Source organism: Aotus nancymaae, unplaced genomic scaffold (genome assembly GCF_030222135.1).
Source record: "Aotus nancymaae isolate 86718 unplaced genomic scaffold, 86718_ANA_hifiasm-v0.15.2.pri h1tg000046l, whole genome shotgun sequence".
Classification (NCBI taxonomy): Eukaryota; Metazoa; Chordata; class Mammalia; order Primates; family Aotidae; genus Aotus; species Aotus nancymaae.
The window spans coordinates 30877230-30901509 of NW_026988460.1; the positions used below are offsets into that span (position 1 = coordinate 30877230).

Below are 24280 nucleotides of genomic sequence, written 5' to 3' on the forward strand. Positions count from 1 at the left end.
TGTGGAGCCCAGTTTTTGTCTTCCTGGTAACCAGGCTGGATCCAAGAAGCTGCAGCGTATGTTAAATGTATTTAGCTAGATATTGCTGTGTGATAAACCACTCTGGAACTCCATGGCATGCGCTGCTAAGCATTTATCATGCTCCCAAGCTTACAGATAAGCTGGGGCTTTAGTGCATTGGGCTGGGGGAGGCTGGAGTAGGCTCTACTCTACTTTCTGTCGCTCTTCAGAGGCCAAGGGCTAACCAGGGCATGTTTTTCCCATGTGGTGGCAGAAGCCAGAGAAGGATGAGCAGAAACGTGAGAGTTTGCGCTTAGGCTCAGAATTGGTACTGAATGACTCCCACCCACCAGGCACTGGATGATAACTGTACCCAGGCCAGCATTAGCAGCTAGCTTAGCCACCAGCACCCTCTGCAGTTGGCTCTCCTGTGGCTGTGCCCCTGGCAGCTAGGTCTGATGACCCAGATGGCAACCGCTGTTAACTGGTGTGGCTGTGGGCTCTGCTGTCGGGCACACATTGAGTCATGCCATCGGAGTGGCATCAGTGGAGGAAGTAATGCTGGGGCCACAAGGCCCAGCATCACTTACTAGGAACCTCAGGGAACCGAGCTGCACAGCAGCGGCAGTCTTGCTTCTATCAGAGTCTTTGGAGTGTGCCAGAACCAGGGTGACATAAAGCTCTGTGAGGGTGTCAATGAGGTGCTGAAACAGTGCAGATTTGCAAGTGGATTGGCCTGACAAAGAAGTTCAAACTGGAGAAGTGGAAAATCAGCTCTCATGACCAAGTTAATTTAGTATAAAAATGTAATTGACAATGAAGGTATAAAGTGTAACCACCAGTTAAACTTCTCTGTCATTCGCAGCTTCCTCGCTTTGAATTGCAGTGGAAGAGGGTGTTCTTACTGTGTAACATTTCATTAAGATGGTGTAGAATCTGGGGCTGGGCAAGTGTTTGTGTGGCCAACACAACTAGCTGTTGTGATTTTGTTCTTTACTTAGAATATTGTCTTCCAAAAAAATAAAGGGGGAAAAAGTTGAATACATCTACTCTTATAGAAAGGAGGTAAAAAGAATTAACAACAGAAATACCAAACTAGAGTCAGGAGATGGAGATTCTAGTCCCTGCTCTGTCTGGAATGAGTTCTTTTAACCTTGTGCAAATCATTTCTCAGTGGGCCTCAAGGTCATATGTGAAATGGGATGACGGGGTTAGATGAACACTGAGGCTTCTGATTTCACTTTCCTCAAATTCTAGATATAGTCACCCCTTCAGTTGCTGACAGGCAGATTCCATTTCCAGCAGCCAGTACTACCTGTGCTCTCCCAGCTTCCACTGGATGAGCCCTCTGAAAGGCACATGCTCAGTGCATGTCACTCGCTAGTGTGGACAGGAGCCAGAGCCCTGGGATACACCAAAAACATTCTTAAGTCCTTATCCTTGAAGTTCAGTAATTTTATAGGATATGCCCAGGAGTATGTCTTTATTTGTAGCTCCCCTTTGGAACTCAGTGGGCCATTTTAATCTGCAGACTCAAGTATTTTTTCAGACCTGAGTTTTTTGAATTAATTTTCCTCAATTATTTTTATGATTATTTCCTTTACTCCCATTTTTTCCTTTTGTACTAATACTCATGACTTCATCTGCTAAACCTCTTATCTACTCTCCATCAATTCTACTTTGCATTTTTGTTTCAAATTTTGATATATTTCTTCCCCTTGGTCTTCCAGCCTGTGAGTGACTCTCAATATTACCATGCCTTTATAATTTTTCCATCAAACTTTCAAATTCAGAAATTTTTATCTCAGGTCCCCAAACAAAACCTTGTAGTTATGCCTTCTTGTTTCCGTCAGTTTGGTTTTGGTGAATGGAGGGAGGTCTGTTTTCTCTGGCAGCTCACTTTCATCAGGGGCCACAGGTCCATCCATCCATTCAGAAACACTTGCTGGGTCCTGTTCCAGGGACTGAGAACACAGCACTGAGCCCAACACAGTGGAAACCCCACTCTCTCTCCTGGAGCTTACACCTGTTGGAGGTGTTCTTTCTTTGCTTTCTTCCCTCATGTGTTGGGAGTTCCTTTGGAGCTTTTCTTTTGCCTATCCTTGGTTCTGTATGGTTGGAGGGGTGGATCCTCATGCAGCAGCAAACCAACGGTTGCCAGGGGCCTGCAGACTGCATCTATGGCCAGCATTGCATTAACCAGAATGCTGCTGTCCCTCAGTCCCTCCAGAGTCAGGAAGATCCATTGGTATTGAGGTGTATAAACACACACACACACACACACACACACACACACACACACACCCCTTTACTCCCCATGTCCCAAGTCTCCTTATTATTCCTCTCTCTCACCCAGCTGAAAGGAGACAATGTCCTACACCTGTCCCCCTTGGAGATCCTGACAGTCTGTGGTCATATGGATAGTCCTAGGCCCCTCCCATGTGTTGGCCCTGGCAACCATTTAGTTTGGAAGAGGTTGGTGATGGGAAGTTGTGTGGGAAGGAACATTAAAAATGTCCTCAGGCTGCTATCTTTACCCTCCAGTGCTTTTCAAGACAGGTTTGGCCAGGCACGGTTATACACACCTGTAATCTCAGCACTTTGGGAGGGTGAAGTGGGAGGATCACTTGAGCCCAAGAGTTCAAGACCAGTCTGGACAACAGTGAGACGCCCCCCTGCCAACCATCTCTAAAAAAAATTTAAAAATTAGCCAGACATGGTGGTGCACACCTGTAGTCCGAGGTACTTGGGAAGATTGCTTGAGCCCAGAAGGTCAAGGCTGCAGTGAGCCGTGATGCACTCCAGCCTGGGCAACAGAGTGAGACCATGTTTCAAAACAAACAAACCAAAAACGGCTTTAATAGGCCCTGGGCCTACTTTCAGCAGATTTTCCTAGAGCTGACTCACTCAGTGGGGTGCGTGTTGGGACTGAGATCCACAGGCTGGCTGTGAGACTGAGCCGATCCCTTTCGTATTCTGTAGCTAGACTTTGGGAGTTCCAAATAAGAGGAGGTCCATCAAATAGTTTCTTAGTTTCCTCCAGAACACACATACACACACACACACACAATCTATGGGCTTATGTTCTACAGAATGCCTTGAGTGGCTGAAGAGGCCAGGAATGGTGTTCTCAACTTCATCAGTCTCACAAATACTCTGTGTACCCCACGGAGACTGTCCCTATATTCCGCACTAAGACCAGGCGTTACAATGCCCAGATGTTCTGTAAATATTCCTTGACTAAGAAAGGGTAAACTAATGCCTCCAAAATACTTCAATGCTGAAGAACAGTGCTCATATAGCCCAAGTTCTTCTCTGTCTGAATCAACTTGTCCTCTAAAGTTTTGACTCCAGACTGGGCTTCTGCTTAGGTAGGAGGCCTGCAGTACTGGGCTGACTCTTAAGAAACAGCCACATCTCTTGAGGCACCCATTAGAAATGCACACACCCAAGCGGGCAAACCACAAATCTGCTAAAGCAGAATCTCTGATGGTGTGGGGCATAGGACCTATACTTTAAATAAGTGGCAGGGGCTGGGTGATTCTTTGAGAGCCTCCTCTCATTTCCCCTCAAGACACCTAACAGGGGTCCTATAACATAGAATTCATTAACAGGAACAGTACCTGCATCCTGGAGATGGCAGGAGCCCACTTTTTTTTTTTTTTTTTTTTTTTTGGAGACAGACAGAGTCTTGCTCTGTCTCTCAGGCTGGAGTGCAGTGGCACGATTTTGGCTCACTGCAACTGCCACCTCCGGGGTTCAAGTGATTCTCCTGCCTCAGCCTCCCAAGTAGCTGGGATTACAGGCATGTGCCACCACACCCAGCTGATTTTTGCATTTTTAGCAGAGATGGGGTTCACCATGTTAGCCAGGCTGGTCTTGAACTCGACCTCAGGTGGTCCACCCACCTCAGCCTCCCAAAGTGCTGGGATTACAGGCGTGAGCCACCGCACCCGGCTAGGAGCCCACATTTCTAAAGGAAGGACAAGAGCATGTGACTCTCAGCAGGGGGAGGTAGACCTCAAGGCCACCTCACTGCAGAGGCAGAAATGTGAATGACCAGTGCAGTGGTTCTAAAGTCTGGTGTCTGTGCAGGCAACTGCAGCATCACCTGGGACCTTTTTGGAAATGCAAATTCTCAAGCCCCATCCCAGAGATACCCAGAGTTTGAAACACCAGGGGTAGGACCGGGCACCTGTTCTGACAAGACTCCAGGTGATCCTGATGCCTGCTAAAGTGGAAGAACCACTGACATGTGGAAGTGACACCCAGGGAAGTAAGTACCTGAGACCTCAGCACATCACTCCAAAGGCCTCTCAACACTGAAGACACATAAGAGATTCTTGCAAGTTTTTGTCAGAAAATTCTCCTCCCCTTCATGATTTTGGCTTCTCCAGTGTAGCCCCAAGGGCCAAGTCCCTTCGTGTTCCTTCTGGTCACTTTCTTGATAGCTGGTCGCTCTCCCACAGAAAGAATTTCCCTGGAGATGCAGCACTGGGGACCTGAAGCTTAAATTGGACTTTAGAGCAGAATCTCTTGAACTAAAAACTTCATTAGCGAAAATAATTAAAAACCTGAGTTAAAAATCCTAGGCTTTTTAGCCTCTAATGACTCTGAGTCATTAGAGAAGAGTGGGCTGTCAGGTGGAAAGAGCTGACAAGGGTGGGGAAATGGCTGACCCTGTGCCACTTCCTGCAGGTGAGCCCCAGATGAGAAGGAATATGAGTATGCTGGTGCAGTCAGCACCAGGATAGCCCTCACCCCGCCCTGCTCAAAAACCACCTTGAATGTGGCCTTTCTCTTTATTATTAATGAAGGCTGACCTCCCCTCTACTAATGACAGTTGGGACAATTACGTGGGATCCTTAAGCAAATCCCCAAATGGAACCTTAGACCTCCTGACTGTGAAGTCAGTCACAGGAAGCTGATCACTGGTGTTATCACTAGTCCATAATTGCTGCCTAGGGGAAAAAATGAGCCCGAACTCCAACAACTCCAATTGTTGAAATAACAGCCAGATATTAGCTCGGAAGCTGAGCTAAAGTCACCTTCCCCTTCCTTACCTCCCCTCATTGGAGACTGAGCAATGGCAGTTTTGGGAACCAGCCCATGTGGATACCTGGACTGCCACTTTAAGGCTGGAGATGGAGAATGGCTAACATTTAGATATTATTTGGGCAACACATTAGACAGAGAACACAGGACACAAGAAAAGCTGTGTTGACTTTAGCCTCTTGGTGTCCTAAAATTTTTGTCTTACTGTAATTAAAAGAATAACAGACTGGGCATACTGGCTCACACCTGTAATCTCAGCACTTTGAGAGACTGAGGCAGGATTGCTTGAGCCCAGGAGTTGAGACCAGCCTGGGCAACACAGCAAGACCTCATGTATACAAATAATAAGTTTAGCTGGTCGTGGGTGCATGCCTATAGTCCTGGCTACTCTGGAGGGTGAGGTAGGAGGGTCACGTGGGAGGTCAAGGCTGCAATGAGCCGTGATCTCACCACTGCACTCCATCCTAGGCAACAGAGCAAGATCTCATCTCAAAAAAGAAGAAAAAAAGGACCTCCGCTGAGATGGCCAAATAGAAACAGCTCTGGAGTACAGTTCCCAGCAAGAGAGACGCAGAAGGCAAGTAATGTCCACATTTCCAAATGAGGTACCAGTTTCATTTCAATGGGACTGGTTGGACAGTGGGTATAACACAAAGAGGGCAAACCGAGGCAGGGAGGGGCACCACTCCACCCAGGAAGTGCATCTAACCAGAGGATCAGGGGCTCTCCCCCTCCAAACCGAGGCAGGGAGGGGCACCGCTCCACCCAGGAAGTGCATCTAACCAGAGGATCGGGGGCTCTCCCCCTCTGGCATTCAGGTTCAGATACTGCACTTCACCTAAGCCCTCTGCAACCCACAGACCAGGAGATCTTCGCCGGGCTGAAAAGTGCCCGCGAGGTACCTGCACAGAGCTAAGCAGCAACTTCGGCCAGCGCCGCAGGTTGTCAGCACAGACCTAAGCAGATGTACTGGCTAATGCTGAGAGAGCCTGCAGGACAGAGCTACCCACCCCCCAGAAAGAAGGGGAGCTGAAAGCAGGGAGTCAGGCGATATGGCTAGGCGGGTCCCACCCCCACAAAGCCCAGCAAACTGAAGCCATCTCGCTCGTTTCACAGCCAGCACATCAGTTCGAGCTTGACCCAGAAGGATGCAGCTCGGTGCGGGGAAGGGCAGCCGCCATTGCAGAGGCAGGTCTAATCTTCCTGTGTGAACAAAAGAGACCAAAAAAATACATAGCAGCTCAACTGAGTGGCAGCCCAGCAGCGCCTCTGCCGGTACACAGGGACAGTATCCTCCTCAAGCAGCTCCCTGCAATCAAAGCTAGATAAATCCATGAAGATGGGAAGAAAACAATGCAGAAAGGATGAAACCATCAAATACCAGAACGCTTCTCCTCCTCCAAGGGATCACAACAACTCCTCACCATCAAGGAAACAAAACAGGATGGAGAATGAGCTTGATGAATTGACAGAAGGTGGGTAATAACAAACTTCTCTGAGCTAAAGGAACATGTTCTAACCCAATTCAAAGAAACTAAAAACCTTGAAAAAAGTTTAGACGAAATGCTAACTAGACTAGAATAACCAGCTTAGAGAAGAACATAAACGACTTGATGGAGCTGAAAAACACAGCATGAGAACTTCATGAGGCATACACAAGTTTCAATAGCCAAATTGATCAAGCAGAAGAAAGGATATCAGAGATTGAAGATCAACTCAATGAAATAAAATGAGAAGGCAAGACTAGAGAAAAAAAGGAAATGAAATGAACAAAGCCTCCAAAAAATATGGGATTATATGAAAAGACCTAATCTACCCTTGATCAGCGTACCTGAATATGACAGGGAAAATGAATCCAAGCTGGAAAACACTCTTCAGGATATTATCCAAGAGAACTTCCCCAACCTAACAAGGCAGGCCAACATTCAAATTCAGGAAATACAGAGAACACCACAAAGATATTACTCAAGAAGAGCAACCCCAGGCACAAAATCGTCAGATTCACCAGGGTTGAAATGAAGGAAAAAATGCTAAGGGAAGCCAGAGAGAAAGGTCGAGTCACACACAAAGGAAAGACCATCAGACTCACAGCAGATCTCTCGGCAGAAACCCTACAAGCTAGAAGGGAGTGGGGGCCAATATTCAACATCCTTAAAGAAAAGAACTTTCAACCCAGAATTTCATATCTGGCCAAACTAAGCTTCGTAAGTGAAGGAGAAATAAAATCCTTTATGAACAAGCAATTGCTGAGAGATTTTGTCGCTACAAAACCTGCCTTACATGAGCTCCTGAAGGAAGTACTAAACATGGAAAGGAACAACCAGTACCAGCCACTGCAAAAACGTACCAAATGGTAAAGACAAACAACACAATGAAGAAACTGCATCAACTAACAGGCAAAATAACCAGCCAGTAACAAAATGGCAGGATCAAATTCACACATAACAATATTAATATTAAATGTAAATTGCCTACATACCTCAATCAAAAGACACAGACTGGCAAACTGGCAAAAGACACAGACTGGCAAAAGTCAAGACCCATCGGTGTGCTGTATTCAGGAGACGCATCTCATGTGCAAAGACACATACAGACTCAAAGGGATGGAAGATTTACCAAGCAAATGGAGAGAAAAAAGAAAAAGCAGGGGTTGCAATCCTAGTCTCTGATACAATGGACTTCAAACCAACAAAGATCAAAAGAGACAAAGAAGGGCATTACATAATGGTAAAAAAAAAAAAAAAAAAATCAATGCAACAAGAGCTAATTATCCTAAATATATATGCACCCCATACAGGAGCACCCAGATACATAAAGCAATTTCTTAACGATCTACAAAGAGACTTAGACTCCCACACAATAATCGTGGGAGACTTTAACACTCCTTTGTCAATATTAGACAGATCAACAAGACAGAAAGTCAACATGGATATCCAGGACTTGAACGTATATGATCTGAACCAAGAGGACCTAAGAGACATCTACAGAACTCTCCACCCCAAATCCAGAGAATATACGTTCTTCTCAGCACCACATTGCACTTACTCTAAAATTGACCACATAATTGGAAATAAATCACTCCTCAGCAAATGCAAAAGAATGGAAATCAAAACAGTCTCTCAGACCACACTGCAATCAAATTAGAACTCAGGATTAAGAAACTTACTCAAAACCGCACAACTATATGGAAACTGAACAACTGGCTCCAGAAGGCTGACTGGATGAACAATGAAATGAAGACAGAAATAAAGATGTTCTTCAAAACCAAGAAGAACGAAGATACAATGTACCAGATTCTCTGGGACACATTTAAAGCGGGGAAATTTATAGCAATAAATGACCACATCAGAAGCAAGGAAAGATCTAAAATCAACACCCTATCGTCAAAATTGAAAGAGCCAGAGGAGCAAGATCAAAAAAATTCAAATGCTAGTAGAAGACAAGAAATAACTAAGATCAGAGCAGAACTGAAGGAGATAGACACAAAAAACCCTTCAAAAAAAAAAAAAAAAATCAATAAATCCAGGAGCTGGTTCTTAGCAAAAAATCAACAAAATAGACCACTAGCCAGATTAATAAAAAAGAAAAGAGAGAAGAATCGAATAGATGCAATAAAAAATTATAAAGGGGATATCACTACTGAAGCCACAAAAATACAAACCACTATCAGTGATTACTACAAACAACTCTATGCACATAAACCAGCAAATCCAGAAGAAATTGATAAATTCCTGGATACTTACACCCTCCCAAGACTAAACCAGGAAGAAACTGAATCCCTAAATAGTCCAATAACAAGGTCTGAAGTTGAGGCAGAAATTGACAGCCTACCAACCAAAAAAAGTCCAGATCCAGACAGGTTTACAGATGAATTCTACCAGACATACAAAAACGTACAAATTCTACCAGAAGTACATTGTGAGTCTGATGGGTTTCCCTTTGTGGTACCATTCCTTCTGAAACTATTCCAAACAATACAAAAAAAGGGCATCCTCCCTAACTCATTTTATGAGACCAACGTCATCCTGATACCAAAACCGGGCAGAGACTCAACTAAAAAAGAAAACTTCAGGCCAATATCCATGATGAACATTGATACAAAAATCTTCAATAAAATACTCACAAACTGAATGCAACAGCACAATCAAAAAGCTTATCAATCATAATCAAGTAGGCTTCATCCCAGGGATGAAAGGCTGGTTCAACATACACAAATCTATAAATGTAATCCACCATATAAACAGAACCAAAGACAACCACATGATCATCTCAATAGATTCAGAGAAAGTCTTCAACAAAGTTCAACAGCCCTTTATGCTAAAACCTCTCAATAAACTAGGTATTGATGGAAGGTATCTCAAAATAATAAAACCTATTTACGACAAGCCCACAGCCAATATCATACTTAACAGGCAAAAACTGGAAGCATTCCCTTTGAAAACAGGCACTAGACAAAGATGCCCTCTCTCACCATTTCTATTCAATATAGTATTGGAAGTTCTAGCCAGAGTACTCAGGCAAGAAAAAGAAATAAAGGGTATTCAATTAGGAAAAGAGGAAGTCAAATTGTCTCTATTTGCAGATGACATGATTGTATATCTAGAAGACCCCATTGTCTCAGCCCAAAATCTCCTTAAGCTGATAAACAACTTCAGCAAAGTCTCAGGATACAAAATCAATGTGCAGAAATCACAAGCATTCCTCTACACCAACAAGACAGAGAACCAAATCATGAGCACACTCCCATTCACAATTGCTACAAAGATAGTAAAATACCTAGGAATACAACTAACAAAGGATGCGAAAGACCACAAACCACTGCTCAAGGAAATGAGAGGGGACAGAAATGGATGGAAAAACATTCCCTGCTCATGGTTAGGAAGAATCAATATCGTGAAAATGACCATACTGCCCAAAGTAATTCATAAATTCAATGCTATCCCCATAAAGCTACAATTGACCTTCTTCACAGAACTGGAAAAAAACACTTTAAACTTCATATGGAACCAAAAGAGAGCCCGCATAGCCAAGACAATCCTAAGCAAAAAGAACAAAGCTGGAGGTATCATGCTACCTGACTTCAAGCTACACTACAAGGCTACTGTAATCAAAACAGCATGGTACTGGTACCAAAACAGAGATACAGACCAATGGAACAGAACAGAGACCTCGGAAGTAACACCACACATCTGCAACCATCTGATCTTTGACAAACCTGACAAAAACAAGCAATGGGGAAAAGGATTCCCTGTTTAATAAATGGTGTTGGAAAAACTGGCTAACCATGTGCAGAAAGTTGAAACTAGACCCCTTCTTTACACCTTATACAAAAAGTAACTCCAGATGGATTAAAGATTTAAACCTAAGAACTAAAACCATAAAAACCCTAGAAGAAAACCTAGGCAAAACCATTCAAGATATAGGCATAAGCAAGGACTTCATGATTAAAACACCAAAAGCAATGGCAACAAAAGCCAAAATAGACAAATATGGGATTTAATTAAACTTAAGAGTTTCTGCACAGCAAAAGCAACAATCGTTAGAGTGAACCAGCAACCGACAGAATGGAAAAAAATTTTTGCAATCTACCTAACTGACAAAGGGCTAATATCCAGAATCTACAAAGAACTAAAGCAGATTTACAAGAAAAAAACAAACCCATTCAAAAGTGGACAAAGGATATGAACAGACACTTTTCAAAAGAAGACATTTATGCACCAACAAACATGAAAAAATGCTCATCATCACTGGTCATTAGAGAAGTGCAAATCAAAACCACATTGAGATACCATCTCATGCCAGTTAGAATGGCAATGATTAAAAAATCAGGAGACAACAGATGCTGGAGAGGATGTGGAGAAATAGGAACACTTTTACACTGTTGGTGGGAGTTTAAATCAGTTCAACCATTGTGGAAGACAGTGTGGCGATTCCTCAAGGATCTAGAAATAGAAATTCCATCTGACTCAGCAATCCCATTACTGGGTATATATCCAAAGGATTATAAATCATTCTATTATAAAGACACATGCACACGTATGTTCACTGTGGCACTGTTTACAATAGCAAAGACTTGGAACCAAGCCAAATGCCCATCAATGATGATAGACTGGAGAAAGAAAATGTGGCACATATACACCATGGAATACTATGCAGCCATAAAAAACGAAGAGTTCGTGTCCTTTGTAGGGAGGACATGGATGAGTCTCGAAACCATCATTCTCAGCCAATTGACACAAGAACAGAAAACCAAACACTGCATGTTCTCACTTGTAGGCAGGTGTTGAACAACAAGAACACATGGACACAGGGAGGGGAGCATCACACACTAGGATCTGTTTGGGGGAGCTAGGGGAGGAACAGCATCGGGTGGGGAGGTTGGGGAGGGATAAAATGAGGAGAAATGCCAGATATAGGTGACAGGGGATGGAGGCAGCAAACCACCTTGCCAAGTATGCACCTAAGCAACAATCCTGCATCATCTGCACATGTACCCCAGAACCTAAAGTACAAACAAAAAAAATAAAAATAAAAAAACATAAAAGAATAACAAAGCAGGCTAGTCCCATGGAGAGATAGGAAGGATACTCAAATGTGGAAGACCCTAACCTAGACAGGACTGTGGCTATATAACAAACACTAGTGTCAAAAAACACAAGCTTGAGAATGAACTTAAAATAGTAACAATGCAGTGATTACAAATTACTTAGTATTTCCTAAAGACCATGGTAACTCCAGAAGCCATTCTTACACAGGCCCGGTGGAAGAATCCAAGCAGTAGTAAAGGCAGCTGATGATTTCCAGCCAGTGACTTTCGGGGGGACCACATATCTTCAACGTCTTCACAAAAATGCATCTGAAGCACTTAAACACCAAGTCTACTCAAATACGCTTCCCAAGCAGCTTTTCTGTACATCTCCGCTGCTTCCAGACGATTAGCTGCTGAGAGTATACCACGGCCTACGATGATGATATCAGAACCTCGTTTGCCAATAACTTCTTGTGGGTTATTGTACTGTTGGCCAAGGTTATCTCCTACAAGAAACACAAAAACTATTGTTTAACAAAAATCAGAAAATCTGTCCCATGACTTCTCTGAAAAAAGGATCCAACCAACTTTAAATAAAAATATGCTCCTAGGTCGGGCGCAGTGGCTCACGCCTGTAATCCTGAGCACTTTGAGAGGCTGAAGCAGGCAGATCACCTGAGGTCAGGATTCAAGACCTGCCTGACCAACATGGCAAAACTCTGTCTCTAAGAATACAAAAATTAGCCAGGTGTGGTGGTACATGCCTGTAATCCCAACTACTCAGGAAGCTGAGACAGGAGAATCGCTTGAACCTGGGAGGTAGAGATTCCAGTGAGCTGGAGATTCCGCCAGTGCACTCCAGTCTGGGTGACAGAGCAAGATGCCCTCTCCAGAAAAAAAAACTTTAAAAAAATGCTTCTATTTTCATTCCCCTTTTGTACAGCAAGTAGGTAAAAACAGAAGCTGAAGAGACTCACTGGGTAGGCCAGAGACCTCAAATGGAGAAAGATGCTCACCACCATCTCCTTTTCAATGGTAAAGTTTATTTTTATTTATTTATTGTATTTTTTTTTTTTGAGACAAAGTCTTGCTCTGTCACCCAGGCTGGAGTGCAGCGGCACAATCTTGGCTCACTGCAACCTCCGCCTCCTGAGTTCAAGCAATTCTCCTGGCTCAGCCTCCCAAGTAGCTGGGATTACAAGCAAACACCAGCATGCCCAGCTAATTTTTGTGATTTTAGTAGAGACAGAGTTTCACCATGTTGGCCAAGCTGGTCTCGAACTCTTGATCTCAAGTGATCTGCCCACCTCTGCCTCCCTAAGTGCTGGGATTACAGGCATGAGCCACCGCACCCGGCCTTATTAATTATTATTTTTTTCAAGTAATTTTTTTCCCCAAAATCATAGATTCAAGTTGCCTTGAATATATACTTCCTCAATGTCGAATTTTAGATCATCTGTAGCTTAACAATATATTTAAAAAATGAAGTAAAACTCATGTTGCCAAGAAAGTTTCAGTATCAAAAAAATACAAAAAAGATTGGCCTCACAATTTAAGAAAAGTTTAGCATACATCTCAGAATCACCACAATGCACTGTTGAGCAAGTCTAACCTGACCACTACCATATACAAGAACCTTTCTGTCACAACCCCATCAAGTGGTCACAGACTATGCATAAATCTTAATCCTTAAATTTTGCTTTTTTATTTTATTAAATTCTGCTGTTCTAGAAGCATTGTATTAAATGGCTTATTATCTTCCAAATCCAAGATACTTTAAGTATTCTTAAAAGCCCAAATCCTAACTATAGTATCTAGTCAGAGAATTATGAGGGCTTACAGATAAGGGCTTACAAGTACAGAATATTTACTCTGTGCCAAGACAGTGTGTTAAATACCCTACATGTTCTCATTAAACCCTCTTGATTACTTTATGAGGTCAATACTTTTATCATCCCCATTTTACAGATTAAGAAAATGAGACTAAAAGTAAACTGACTTGTCCAAAGATACACCGTTACCAAAGGGCTGATTCATTATTGTTCTAGACTAAGAAGGCTTCTCTTAAGCAAATGTATAAAAACATGCAAAGTATTTTGCCTGCCGTGGGTAAAGAAGCATTTTTGGAAGAGCCATGACCAGTGAAGAGATTTAGATTTACCTCTTTCTTCCAACTGAACTCCTGGAGTCAAGTGAAGAAATTCTGGTTTCATGCTTACTCGGGAACCAGAAATAAAACCAACAACAAATTCAGAGTGCTCCTCAGCCATTCTAACCTAAATGGAATGTAATAGGACATATGACAAGAAAACAGTTAATCACACAGAATAAAAGTAAAAATATGCTCTATTTTTTTTTAAACTTAAAAAAAAAAAGACATAGGGTCTCCCTATATTGCCCAGGCTGGTCTTGAACTCCTGGGCTCAAGGGATCCTCCCAAGTTGGCCTCCCAAAGTGCTGGGGTTACAGGTGTGAGTCACCATGCCCAGCATATGCTCTATTATCCAGTTAGAGACTCTGCTGTATTACAGACACGTTTTCTCATTTCATATATATAAACTCACTATATCTGAAACAGGTCATGTTAGATCGAAACCATTATGAAACACATTTGCTTCACTAAGACTCTGAGATGACCCTTTCCCATCCCTTCCCACAATAAACCATACTTAAAACAAAAATCCTATACCATATGCATCTAAAATCAACATGCTGCACAATTACTTATTTCTAATAATGCTTGGTGACTCACCTACTTTCAAAATGGATTTGAGGTGAGTACTCTAGAGTACATTATAATGGTATGAAACCACATTCAAGGCTTACTGACTACACAGACAGGGTACTTTATATCCAAAGGCAGCTGTCATGTAAAGAACAGATACGCTTTAAAGAGCTAAAGAAATCTCACCTCTACCACTTTCCCTCTTCTGTAACATCAACTGGTCTCCCCAATTTCTATACTATTATCTCACATTCATAAAAGTTACCTTAGAAGGTCTGCCTGGCTTTCTGATTTGGTACTTCCTCAAGACCTAAGACTCATTTGACATATTCTTGCCATCAAGTACTACTGCCAACAAACAAGTCACGTCTTGTCCTTGGGCCAGACCCAGACTGCCAGAATGCCAAATATTAAAACTGACGTATGGTTCCTGTGCTTGTGAGAGTTGGGAAATCAGACATCTATAATCAATTCAGGGATGGGGTTAAAATCTGACTGTAGAGCCATATGAGTTCTATTAAGTCTCCAGATAGTCTTTGAAATAATATGAAAAAAATAGAAATCGTTACTTCTAGAATTTTCACGTAGGGAAAAAAATCATGGGGTTTTTTTTTTTTTTTTTTTGAGATATGCTTTTACTCTTGCCAGGCTGGGGTACAATGGCATGATCATAGCTCCCTGCAGCCTTCATCTTGCAGCCTCAAGTGATCCTCCCACTTTAGCCTCCCAAATAGCTGGGACTATAGGCATGTACTATCATGCCTGGTTAATTTGCTTATTCCTTTTTTTGTAAAGTTCTCACTATGATGTCAAGCTGGTCTCAAACTCATGACCTCAAGCAGTCCTCCCACCTTGGCCTCCCAAAATATGCTAGGATTACAGGTGTGAACAACTGTGCCCAGCCTCCATGACAATTTTTTAAAAAGTAGTATTATATTCTAAAATATCTGACAAGAATAAGAGAAAAGCACTGCATGTGGGCTGCTGTCACGGGAATGTGCATCTCTGTAGGACTCGGGAGATTCTGAGAAACTACATGTCTGGGAAGCTCTTATCTTTTCTCAACTCATGGTGAGATGAAAAAAACAATTACTTAAAGTCCTGGTAGACTTAGTAAGTGTTTGACTAATTATCTGGGTCTCAAAGTTTCTCTTAGAGTACAATACAATTTCCTGAAGTGTCCACTACACAACATAAAATGCTATTAACTATCAAGGAATTCTATCCAACTAGCATTAATATACTGTCACACTAACAAGAGCTGGATTTTTTTTTTTTTTTTTTTTTTTTGGCAGAGGTTCCATAGACGCCAGATTAAGAGATATTTTCTTGCCCTATAGCATACAGCACAGCGGCCCCTGCCTCCTCTCACCCCGTCCCTCCATCACTTACCGCTGCTCTAGTGTAGTCCCCAGTGGCCAGGGAGCCGGTGGAGCTCATTTCCGCAATAAGCAGGCACCCTCGATGCAAAGGCAGCCCCACTTCCTGAAGGCCTTTTACAACTCCTGAGCCTGGCACCACGTGAGCATTTACTAGATCTGCCCAGGAAGCTATTTTAAAGATACCTCCTAAGAAGAAGGGGGAAAAAGATTTTCAATTTTCAAATAAAAACCTCTAACCTCTTGTCCAATCAACCAACTAGGATATGAAATAATCTTCTAGTAACATATTAATGAGAGAATCAAACACTTCAGGAACTTTAGTGATTATCAGCCGACCCATAGTTCCATCTGTGAAAAATTTATCTGTTATTTAGGTAAGCAGCTGGGTGAGAGATTACAATGAGGAAAAAAACTTCCAAGGTCTGCACTTGGCTTATCAGGAACACTAGTAGGACTGTTTTTCCTTGCAGGCTGAAGCTCATGACCACAAATACAGCTCAAGCTATTAGAAAGGGACTCCAGTGAAGACAAACATTTGTTGATGTCAAGAATAACAATTTAAAGTTCCTCACTGTGCCTCATGTCTGTAATCCCAGTACTTTGGGAGGCTGATGTAAATAGATTACTTGAGCTTAGGAGTTCAACACCGGCCTGGGCATCATAGCAAAACTTCATCTCTACCAAAAACACAAAAAATTAGCCAGGTATGGTGGCACATGCCTGTAGTCCCAGCTACTTGGGAGGCTGAGGTGGGAGGATCGCTTGAGCCCGGGAGGCGGAGGTTGCTGTGAGCCAAGATTGCACCACTGCACTCCAGCCTGGGTGACAGAGCAAGACCCCGTCTAAAAAAAATAAAAAAATAAAATTCTTGAAGATAACAAGTTTTCACTCTGCAGGGGTCTCTCAGCAGCTTTACTATCGCTCAATATTTCTATGCGTTCCTTAGGTCTCCTTAGCTATCTAATTTCAATAGGCAACTATATTCCTTCTAAAAGTGGAAAGTAAAAGGCCTAATTTTTGAAAAACCTCTATGCAGACTTGAAGAGAGTTTGTATAAAACTCTTATACCAGTCAATTAGCTAAAGTACGTTGGGCAATGTGATGATGGCAGGACATCTTAAACATAGGAAGAAGTCACTTAAAGACAAATCTGTTTAAAAGAAATAGCTTCTGAACATGCACACATTAAAGAAAAGTTACCTCAAAGATGCCTACAAAAAATGTTAAATAACACCACCAATATCTGTTACAAGGTTAAGTGAAAAATGCATTAAAATACAGTCTGACCATAGCTGTAAAAACAGACAGAAATTTACATAGAATAGGCAGTAGAACTGAGTATTTTTCTCAACCAACACATGCACTATTTTATATAAAGAATGTTTATCGGCCGGGCGCGGTGGCTCATGCCTGTAATCCCAGCACTTTGGCAGGCCAAGGCGGGTGGATCACGAGGTCAAGAGATCGAGACCATCCTGATCAACATGGTGAAACCCCGTCTCTACTAAAAATACAAAAAATTAGCTGGGCATGGTGGCGCGTGCCTGTAATCCCAGCTACTCGGGAGGCTGGCAGAATTGCCTGAACCCAGGAGGCGGAGGTTGCGGTGAGCCAAGATCACACCATTGCACTCCAGCCTGAGTAACAAGAGCGAAACTCCATCTTAAAAAAAGAAAGAAAGAAAGAAATTTATCAATAGAACTTTTTCTGCTACAAATAAATCTTTTTTTTTTTTTTTTGAGATGCAGTTTCACTTCTGTTGCCCAGGCTGGAGTGCAGTGGTGCCATCTTGGCTCACCGCAACCTCCACCTCCTGGGTTCAAGCAATTCTCCTGCCTCAGCCTTCCGAGTAGCTAGGATTACCGGCATGCACCACCACGGCTGGCTAATTTTGTATTTTTAGTGGAGACGAGGTTTCTCCATGCTGGTCAGGCTGGTCTCGAACTCCTAACCTTAGGTGATCCGCCCGCCTCGGCCTCCCAAAGTACTGGGATTATAGGCGTGAGCTACTGTGCCTGACCACAAATAAATCTTAGCTTTTTTTTTTAAATTCTTTATTTTTTTGAGACGTAGTCTCACTCTGTCGCCAGGCTAGAGTGTAGTGGCATGATCTCGGCTCACTGCAACATCCGCTTCCCAGTTCAAGCGATTCTCCTGCCTCAGTGTTCCGAGTAGCTGGGATTACAGGCATGCCCCACCACACCCAGCTAATTTTTGTTTTTTTTTTGTTTTGTTTTGTTTTGTTTTTAGTAGAGGTGGGGTTTCACCTTGTTGGCCAGGCTGGTCTCCAACTCCTGACCTCAGATGATCCACCTGTCTTGGCCTCCCAAAGTGATGGGATTGCAGGTGTGAGCCACCACGTCCACCCAATCTTACCATTTTATACTTCTTTTTCATTGTTTCCTTTATGTGGAATGAAAATTCCACATAAAGGAAAACATCACATTCTGCCAGAGACATCTGTCATATTTGCTTGGCCAGACACATAACTTCTTCTGGTATGGGCATACCCATTTTCTTTAAGAAAACTATCCCTGCCTGGTTCTCACTTCAAGAAGGTCAAATAGGCATGTATGTACCCATGCAACAATCCTGCAGGATGCAGGATGTGCACATGTACCCCAGAGCCCAAATATAATTTAAAAAAAAAAAAAAAAAAAAAAAAAGAAGGTCAAACAGAGTTAACAACCTCACAACTGCAGAGCAGATTGTCCAGGCCAGCTAATGAAGATATTCTATATCCCAAGCTAGAGTGATTGGCTTGGGGTTAGCATGTTGAGTATGCCTACCTGAGAAAGAAGTCAACAGAGAAGAAAGCAGAGCTGAGAGATGGAGAGAAAGCAAGTCATGAAGACGTCACTTGAGCTCCTGGATCCAACCATGCTTGACAGCCTGCTCTATGAATGGACTTTCAGTGACATGAGCATTTCCTTTTTTTTCTTCAGCCAGTTTAAGCTGGATTTCTGATTCTTGCAGATTCTTGAATAATACACTTACCTTCATACTGCTTTTTCACCGTGTTTCCTATATCTGCAAATTTTCGGTCTTCAAATATCAAGAACTCATAGCGTTTTGCCAGAGTTATCAACTCCTTCATCACATCCAGAGTAAAATCATTCAAAATATCTACATGAGTCTTGAGCATGCAGATACTGGATCCTAAAGCATCTGCTAGCTGCAACAGCTCTCTGGCCTCTGAAACATCAGCAGACAGACACAGATTGGTCTCCTTCTTTTGCATGAGCCTGAGAAGCTTCGATGCAACTGGGTGGATCCTGGGCAGCTCTGCACGTGCACCAAAGCTGAGTTCTTTGGGTGTTTCCCTTACAGAAAAGGGAGAACCATTTTGATTCGCTGCCACAAAGACATTCTCTTTAATAAATCTCTTCACTCTCCCAGCCATCTCAGCATCAATTTTTTTCTGCTGCTCGAGAATCTCCAGCATTTTGGACAATGTACACACTGAGTGGAGGCGAATCCCATGTGCCTGCAACTTGTCCTTGCCTCCCTGCTCTCTGTCCAAGAGCACTATGGCATCAGTGACCTTCAAGCCCTCCTTCTGAAGAACCTCAACAGTTTCCAAAACGCTAGATCCACTGGTGACAACATCTTCAATTATTAAACAGGTTTCTCCTGGATTAATAGCTCCTTCTACAAGACGCTTAGTTCCTAGAAAAGAAAAAATTCTGCTGATTCTAAATTTAAATATATATGTATATGTGTGTGTGTATACCAAACTTGCCAGTTACACATATAGTATATTTATAGTAAAACAAGTAAATTATTTTACATTATAAATACTGCTAAATGTGTTTTATGATCAAATTTTCAAATACGGAGTTTTTTTTTTTTTTTTAAATTAAAACAAATTTGTTTTATCATAGAGATGAGGTCTCACTATGTTGCCCAGGCTGGTCTCAAACTCCTGAGCTCAAGTGATCCTCCCACCTCAGCTTTCCTAAGTGCCAGGATTACAGGTGTGACCCACCATGTCCAGCCTAAATACAGAGTTTCTTACAGCAAGATCACCTAGATCAAGGAAAGTTATGAAACACAGAATAATCCAATATCATCAATGAAATAATTCATTTTTCTATCAATTACAAGTTTACTATTCAAGATCAGCCAAACAATTGGCTTTTTGAAGATATAAATTCAGAAGGAAAAATATTCAGCTATCATTTAAATCCATTACTACAATCTAAAGAATGGTATAATGCAATGTGACTAAATATACACATCTCTACCCCAAATCCCACTATAATTTTTCACGTAATCTACAAAATGTAAATAACTTGGGCTGTAGACTTTACAGACTCATCAAATCCCTTCCTCCCCTTGAACAATTGCAAGTTTAATTAAAATCAGCTTAAGCTAGAACACAAGACTGCAAGTACTTGTAGTATATTTTAAAATGCATACTTTAATTCTAGAAAAAAATTTTTAAATATAAAATAATAAAATAGAAACAAGAGTTTTCTTATGGGTAGGGATTCATATAGAAAATTTTTTTTTAGCTTGGAAAATCTCAGCTGGGTGCAGTGGCTCACACCTGTAATCCCAGCGCTTTGGGAGGCTGAGGGAGGAAGACGGTTTGAGATCAGGAGTTCAAGACCAGCCTAGGCAACAGAGTGAGGCCTTGTCTCAAAACAACCCAAAAACAGAAAAATTAACGCTGTTCTTTACAGCAAAAACTCAATTAATATGTTTCTTTTTCTATCATAAAAATTTTTAGAAGGCATCTGTAAAAGAAGGATGTGTTTCAAAAAAAGTAACAAACACTAATACACCAACATAAACAAAAAAGTCCATTAATTCCTTATTATCATTAAGATTGCTTTTCAGGTTTTATTTATTTATTTTTTGATAGTATTGCTCTGTCACCCAGGGTGCAGTGCAGTGGCGCATTCATACCTCACTGCAACCTTCAACTCCTGGGCTCAAGCCATCCTCCTGCCTCAGCCTCCCATGTAACTGCGATACTCAGCTAAATTTTTATTCTTTTTTTCAATTTTTGTAGAGACAAGGTCTCACTATGTTGCCAAACCTGGTCTCGAACTCCTGGGCTCAAGCTATCCTCCTGCCTTGGCCTCCCAAAGTGCTGGGATTACGTGTGAATCACTGCGTCTGGCCGATTTTCAGGTTTGTTTTTTTTTTAAATAGGGTCTCACTCTGTCCCCAAGGCTGGAGTACAGTTGCGTGATCTTGGCTCACTGCAACCTCCACTTTCCGGGTTCAAGCTAGTCTTCTATCTCAGCCTCTCAAGTAGCTGGGATTACAGGGGCACACCACCACGCCCAGCTAATTTTTGTGTTTTTAGTAGAGACGGGGTTTCACCATGTTGGTCAGGCTGGTCTCAAACTCCTGACCTCAAGTGATCCGCCCACCTCCGCCTCCCAAAGTGCTGGGATTACAGGTGTGAGCCATGGTGCCTGGTCCAATTTTTGGGTTTTAAAGCAGGCCACCTGATAATCTATTGCCATGAACCCACAAAAGCATCTCTCTAGGTATTTACACTGTTTTATGAGAATAATTTTATCCATGCATTACTTTTTTATGAAGTTTAAATACAAACCTACTGGGAAAGTATCTGCTGTTACATTTTGCTGGTGAGGGAAGGACTGGTAAAAAAAAATGTTGGAGTTTCATAGATAACGGTACCACAAAAAGCACCTTTTTTCAATCAATACAAAGCATTTCGCCCCTAGAGTCTAAAAAAAGGAAGGCGACTTATAGTAACAGTTACAAATTCCACCGGTGATAACAACTTAAAGGACTCAAGATGACTCTGGTCAAACATTAGTGCACAGAGGCGAAAAAAATTCTAACAGTATTATGTTACAGATTAATTAACATAATGCTTATGTCACTTTTATTTTACCATAATCCTTTGTTTCCTTCCTTCTAATAAGCATTGGAATTTGATTGGTTGAACAGATAACTGTAGCCAATGGCAACGCCGTATAAGGTACTCCACACACTGTGTCAAAACTGATCCCTGCATTTTGGGCCGTTTGGAATAAAATATCTGCAACCTGTAACAAATGGACACATAAACTATGTTTTAACGATTTTAAATGGTGTATAAACATATGACAACATAACATTAAAGACAGTAATAACCTAGTCAGGGTAAGTCTCAAACCTGATTGGGGAAAAAAACAAATGCCTGTTTATTACCTTCTCTCCATAAACTCAGTACACAAATATAAATCTAAAAATATAAGAATGAACCTATTCAGCCAGATTTAGAATCTGTTCTGAAGGCAACCTGAGATGTGTTGAGAAAGCTCATGATGTTGACCCCAAAGACTAAGGATGGTCCCCTAACTTCCTGGTTTCCCTCAGGAACCCATTATGCTGAGTATCTAAACCTATCATCTTTTAGTTATATTTCCTGAAAGAAGTCTTCAATTAAGAAATTTCAGGAACTAGATATGGCGACCAAAGGGGATGTGGAGCTGGAGTTACAGAGACTGAGACCAGTGGCCCAGAGCGACCTCCCGAGAAGCCATGGAAACATGACAGTGGTGCGGTGGACTTGGAGCGCGTCACCGACTATGCAGAGGAAAAGGGGATCCAGAGTTCCAATCTGGAGACAGAAAGTCCCAGGAGCAAAAAGCCAAACAGGAGCGAGAGAAAGAACTGGCAAAAGTCACTGTCAGGAAGGAAGATCTGGAGCTGATAAGGACCGAGATGGAGCTATCTCAAGCAGCAGCAGAAGGCAGCTTGGGGGACACGTGGGCAATGTGCTAGAGGTGCTTATTGCCCTAACCAACTGATGAGTGCTTTCTCAGATACACCTACTGGATTAATTTATGGCAATAAATTTTTTTTTGAAAAAAAAAATTTCATAAATATGGAAACTATTGTGTGAATTACTATTTTATAATCTCTCCTTTTCCACATAAATCATCAAAGTTTAATGTTAGAATACACATTCCCATGCAAAACCACCTCATTTTTAAAAAAGGCAATCACTGAGTTGCTTTGTGAACTAGATCACAACTTGACTCCAGTACTTCTAAAGAGTAACAAAAAATCTATGAATATTTTAAGTTGCAGAGAATGTAATTTCTAGTACAAAAAATATTAACATGTTATCTCAGAATTGTTTTATCACTTTTTTTTTTTTTGAGACAGTCTCACTTTGTTGCCAAGCGCCAGGCTGGAGTGCAGTGGTGTGATCTCGGCTCACTGCAACCTCTGCCTCCTGAGTTCGAGCAATTCTCCTGCCTCAGCCTCCCGAGTAGCTGGGACTACAGGTGTGCATCACCACAACCAGCTAAATTTTGTATTTTTATTGGAATACAAATGCTACAGTGACTGGATACCCACCATCTCCATTAAAAAAACAAAACAAAACATGAAATTGCTGGACTATGAAAAGTTTAAAACTTTTTTATTTATTTTTTATTTTTGAGACAGCGTTTCTCTCCTGTTACCCAGGCTGGAGTGCAATGGCGCGATGTCGGCTCACCGCAACCTCCGCCTCCTGGGTTCAAGCAATTCTCCTGCTTCTGCCTCCCGAGTAGCTGGGACTACAGGCATGCGCCACCATGCCCAGCTAATTTTTGTATTTTTAGTAGAGACGGGGTTTCACCTTGTTGACCAGGATGGTCTCGATCTCTTGACCTCGTGATCCACCCGCCTCGGCCTCCCAAAGTGCTGGGATTATAGGCGTGAGCCACCGCGCCCGGTATGAAAAGTTTAAAACTTTTTACATCTTTTTCCAACTCATATTTTCACTCCACTGTGTCCACAGAATTTTACTCTAAATATGTAATTATACTTGAAAAGCTTTTACTGATCCCTCTGTCACACTTGTCTATATTTATGTAAAATAAAAGTTAAAATGGTAATTAAAAAAAATTTCCCATGACTGTAAGACTCTAAGTGACAAGAATTCTTCTGTAGCTCTCTCAGGTCCTTACTTCCAAGATGACAAAGAATTGTGCCAAAAAGGGCTGTGGCCACTAGTGGCACATTCTATGTCCGACGCATGCCCAAGGAAAAGGCTATTAAGAAGCCCGTCATGCAAAACATAGTAGAGGTCACGGCAGTCAGGGACATTTCTGCAGTGCACATCTTTGCCTCCTATGTTCTTCCCAAGCTGTATGTGAAGTCACATTACAGTGTGAGTTGTGCCATTCACAGCAAGGTAGTCAGCAATCCATCTTGTAAATCCCACAGGGACCAAACACTCCACCCTGATTTAAACCTGTGGGTGCTGCCTCATGACCCTCACCAAAGACCGTGTAGGCAACTGAATCCTTAAGGACTGAAGAGAAACTATTCTCTGGAGGAAAATAAAATGGAAATTGTACTTTTTAAAAAAGAGAATTCTCCTGTATATCATTACAATTATTATAAGCATATGATTAATTAAAACATGATTTGCAAATTTTGACAGAGGGGAAAAAACAGATTTGGAAAATGCATTTCTTAGTGGGTTAATGCTACCTTTCCTCTCCAATTATTTTATGTACACTAATGTACGTATATATAGTACTGTAGTCAAATATCACTTATTACAAGGAAGTTAGAGTCTAACATAAATTCTATTGCTTTTGGGGGTGTAAGTGTTGA

At 41.9% G+C, this 24280-nt stretch overlaps 1 protein-coding gene, 1 long non-coding RNA gene and 1 pseudogene across 2 annotated transcripts in view; 2 read left to right on the forward strand and 1 right to left on the reverse strand.

The window, feature by feature from the left end:
- The window catches only part of LOC135268891 (uncharacterized), a 22615-nt gene extending 17021 nt beyond the window's left edge, over positions 1-5594 (forward strand). The window contains exon 2 of the long non-coding RNA XR_010337247.1: positions 5524-5594. This is a non-coding gene — a long non-coding RNA (uncharacterized LOC135268891). The remainder of the gene's footprint in view (positions 1-5523) is intronic.
- The window catches only part of UMPS (uridine monophosphate synthetase), a 33994-nt gene continuing 11266 nt past the window's right edge, over positions 1553-24280 (reverse strand). The window contains exons 2-6 of the mRNA XM_012473878.2: positions 21573-21726; positions 18689-19360; positions 15702-15877; positions 13746-13860; positions 1553-12090 (exon numbers count right to left, since the gene is read on the reverse strand). Of these exons, the coding sequence (XP_012329301.1) occupies positions 11921-12090; positions 13746-13860; positions 15702-15877; positions 18689-19360; positions 21573-21726 (1287 nt within the window). The 3' untranslated portion in view covers positions 1553-11920. The remainder of the gene's footprint in view (positions 12091-13745; positions 13861-15701; positions 15878-18688; positions 19361-21572; positions 21727-24280) is intronic.
- On the forward strand, positions 17554-23218 carry LOC135268890 (huntingtin-interacting protein K-like; annotated as a pseudogene).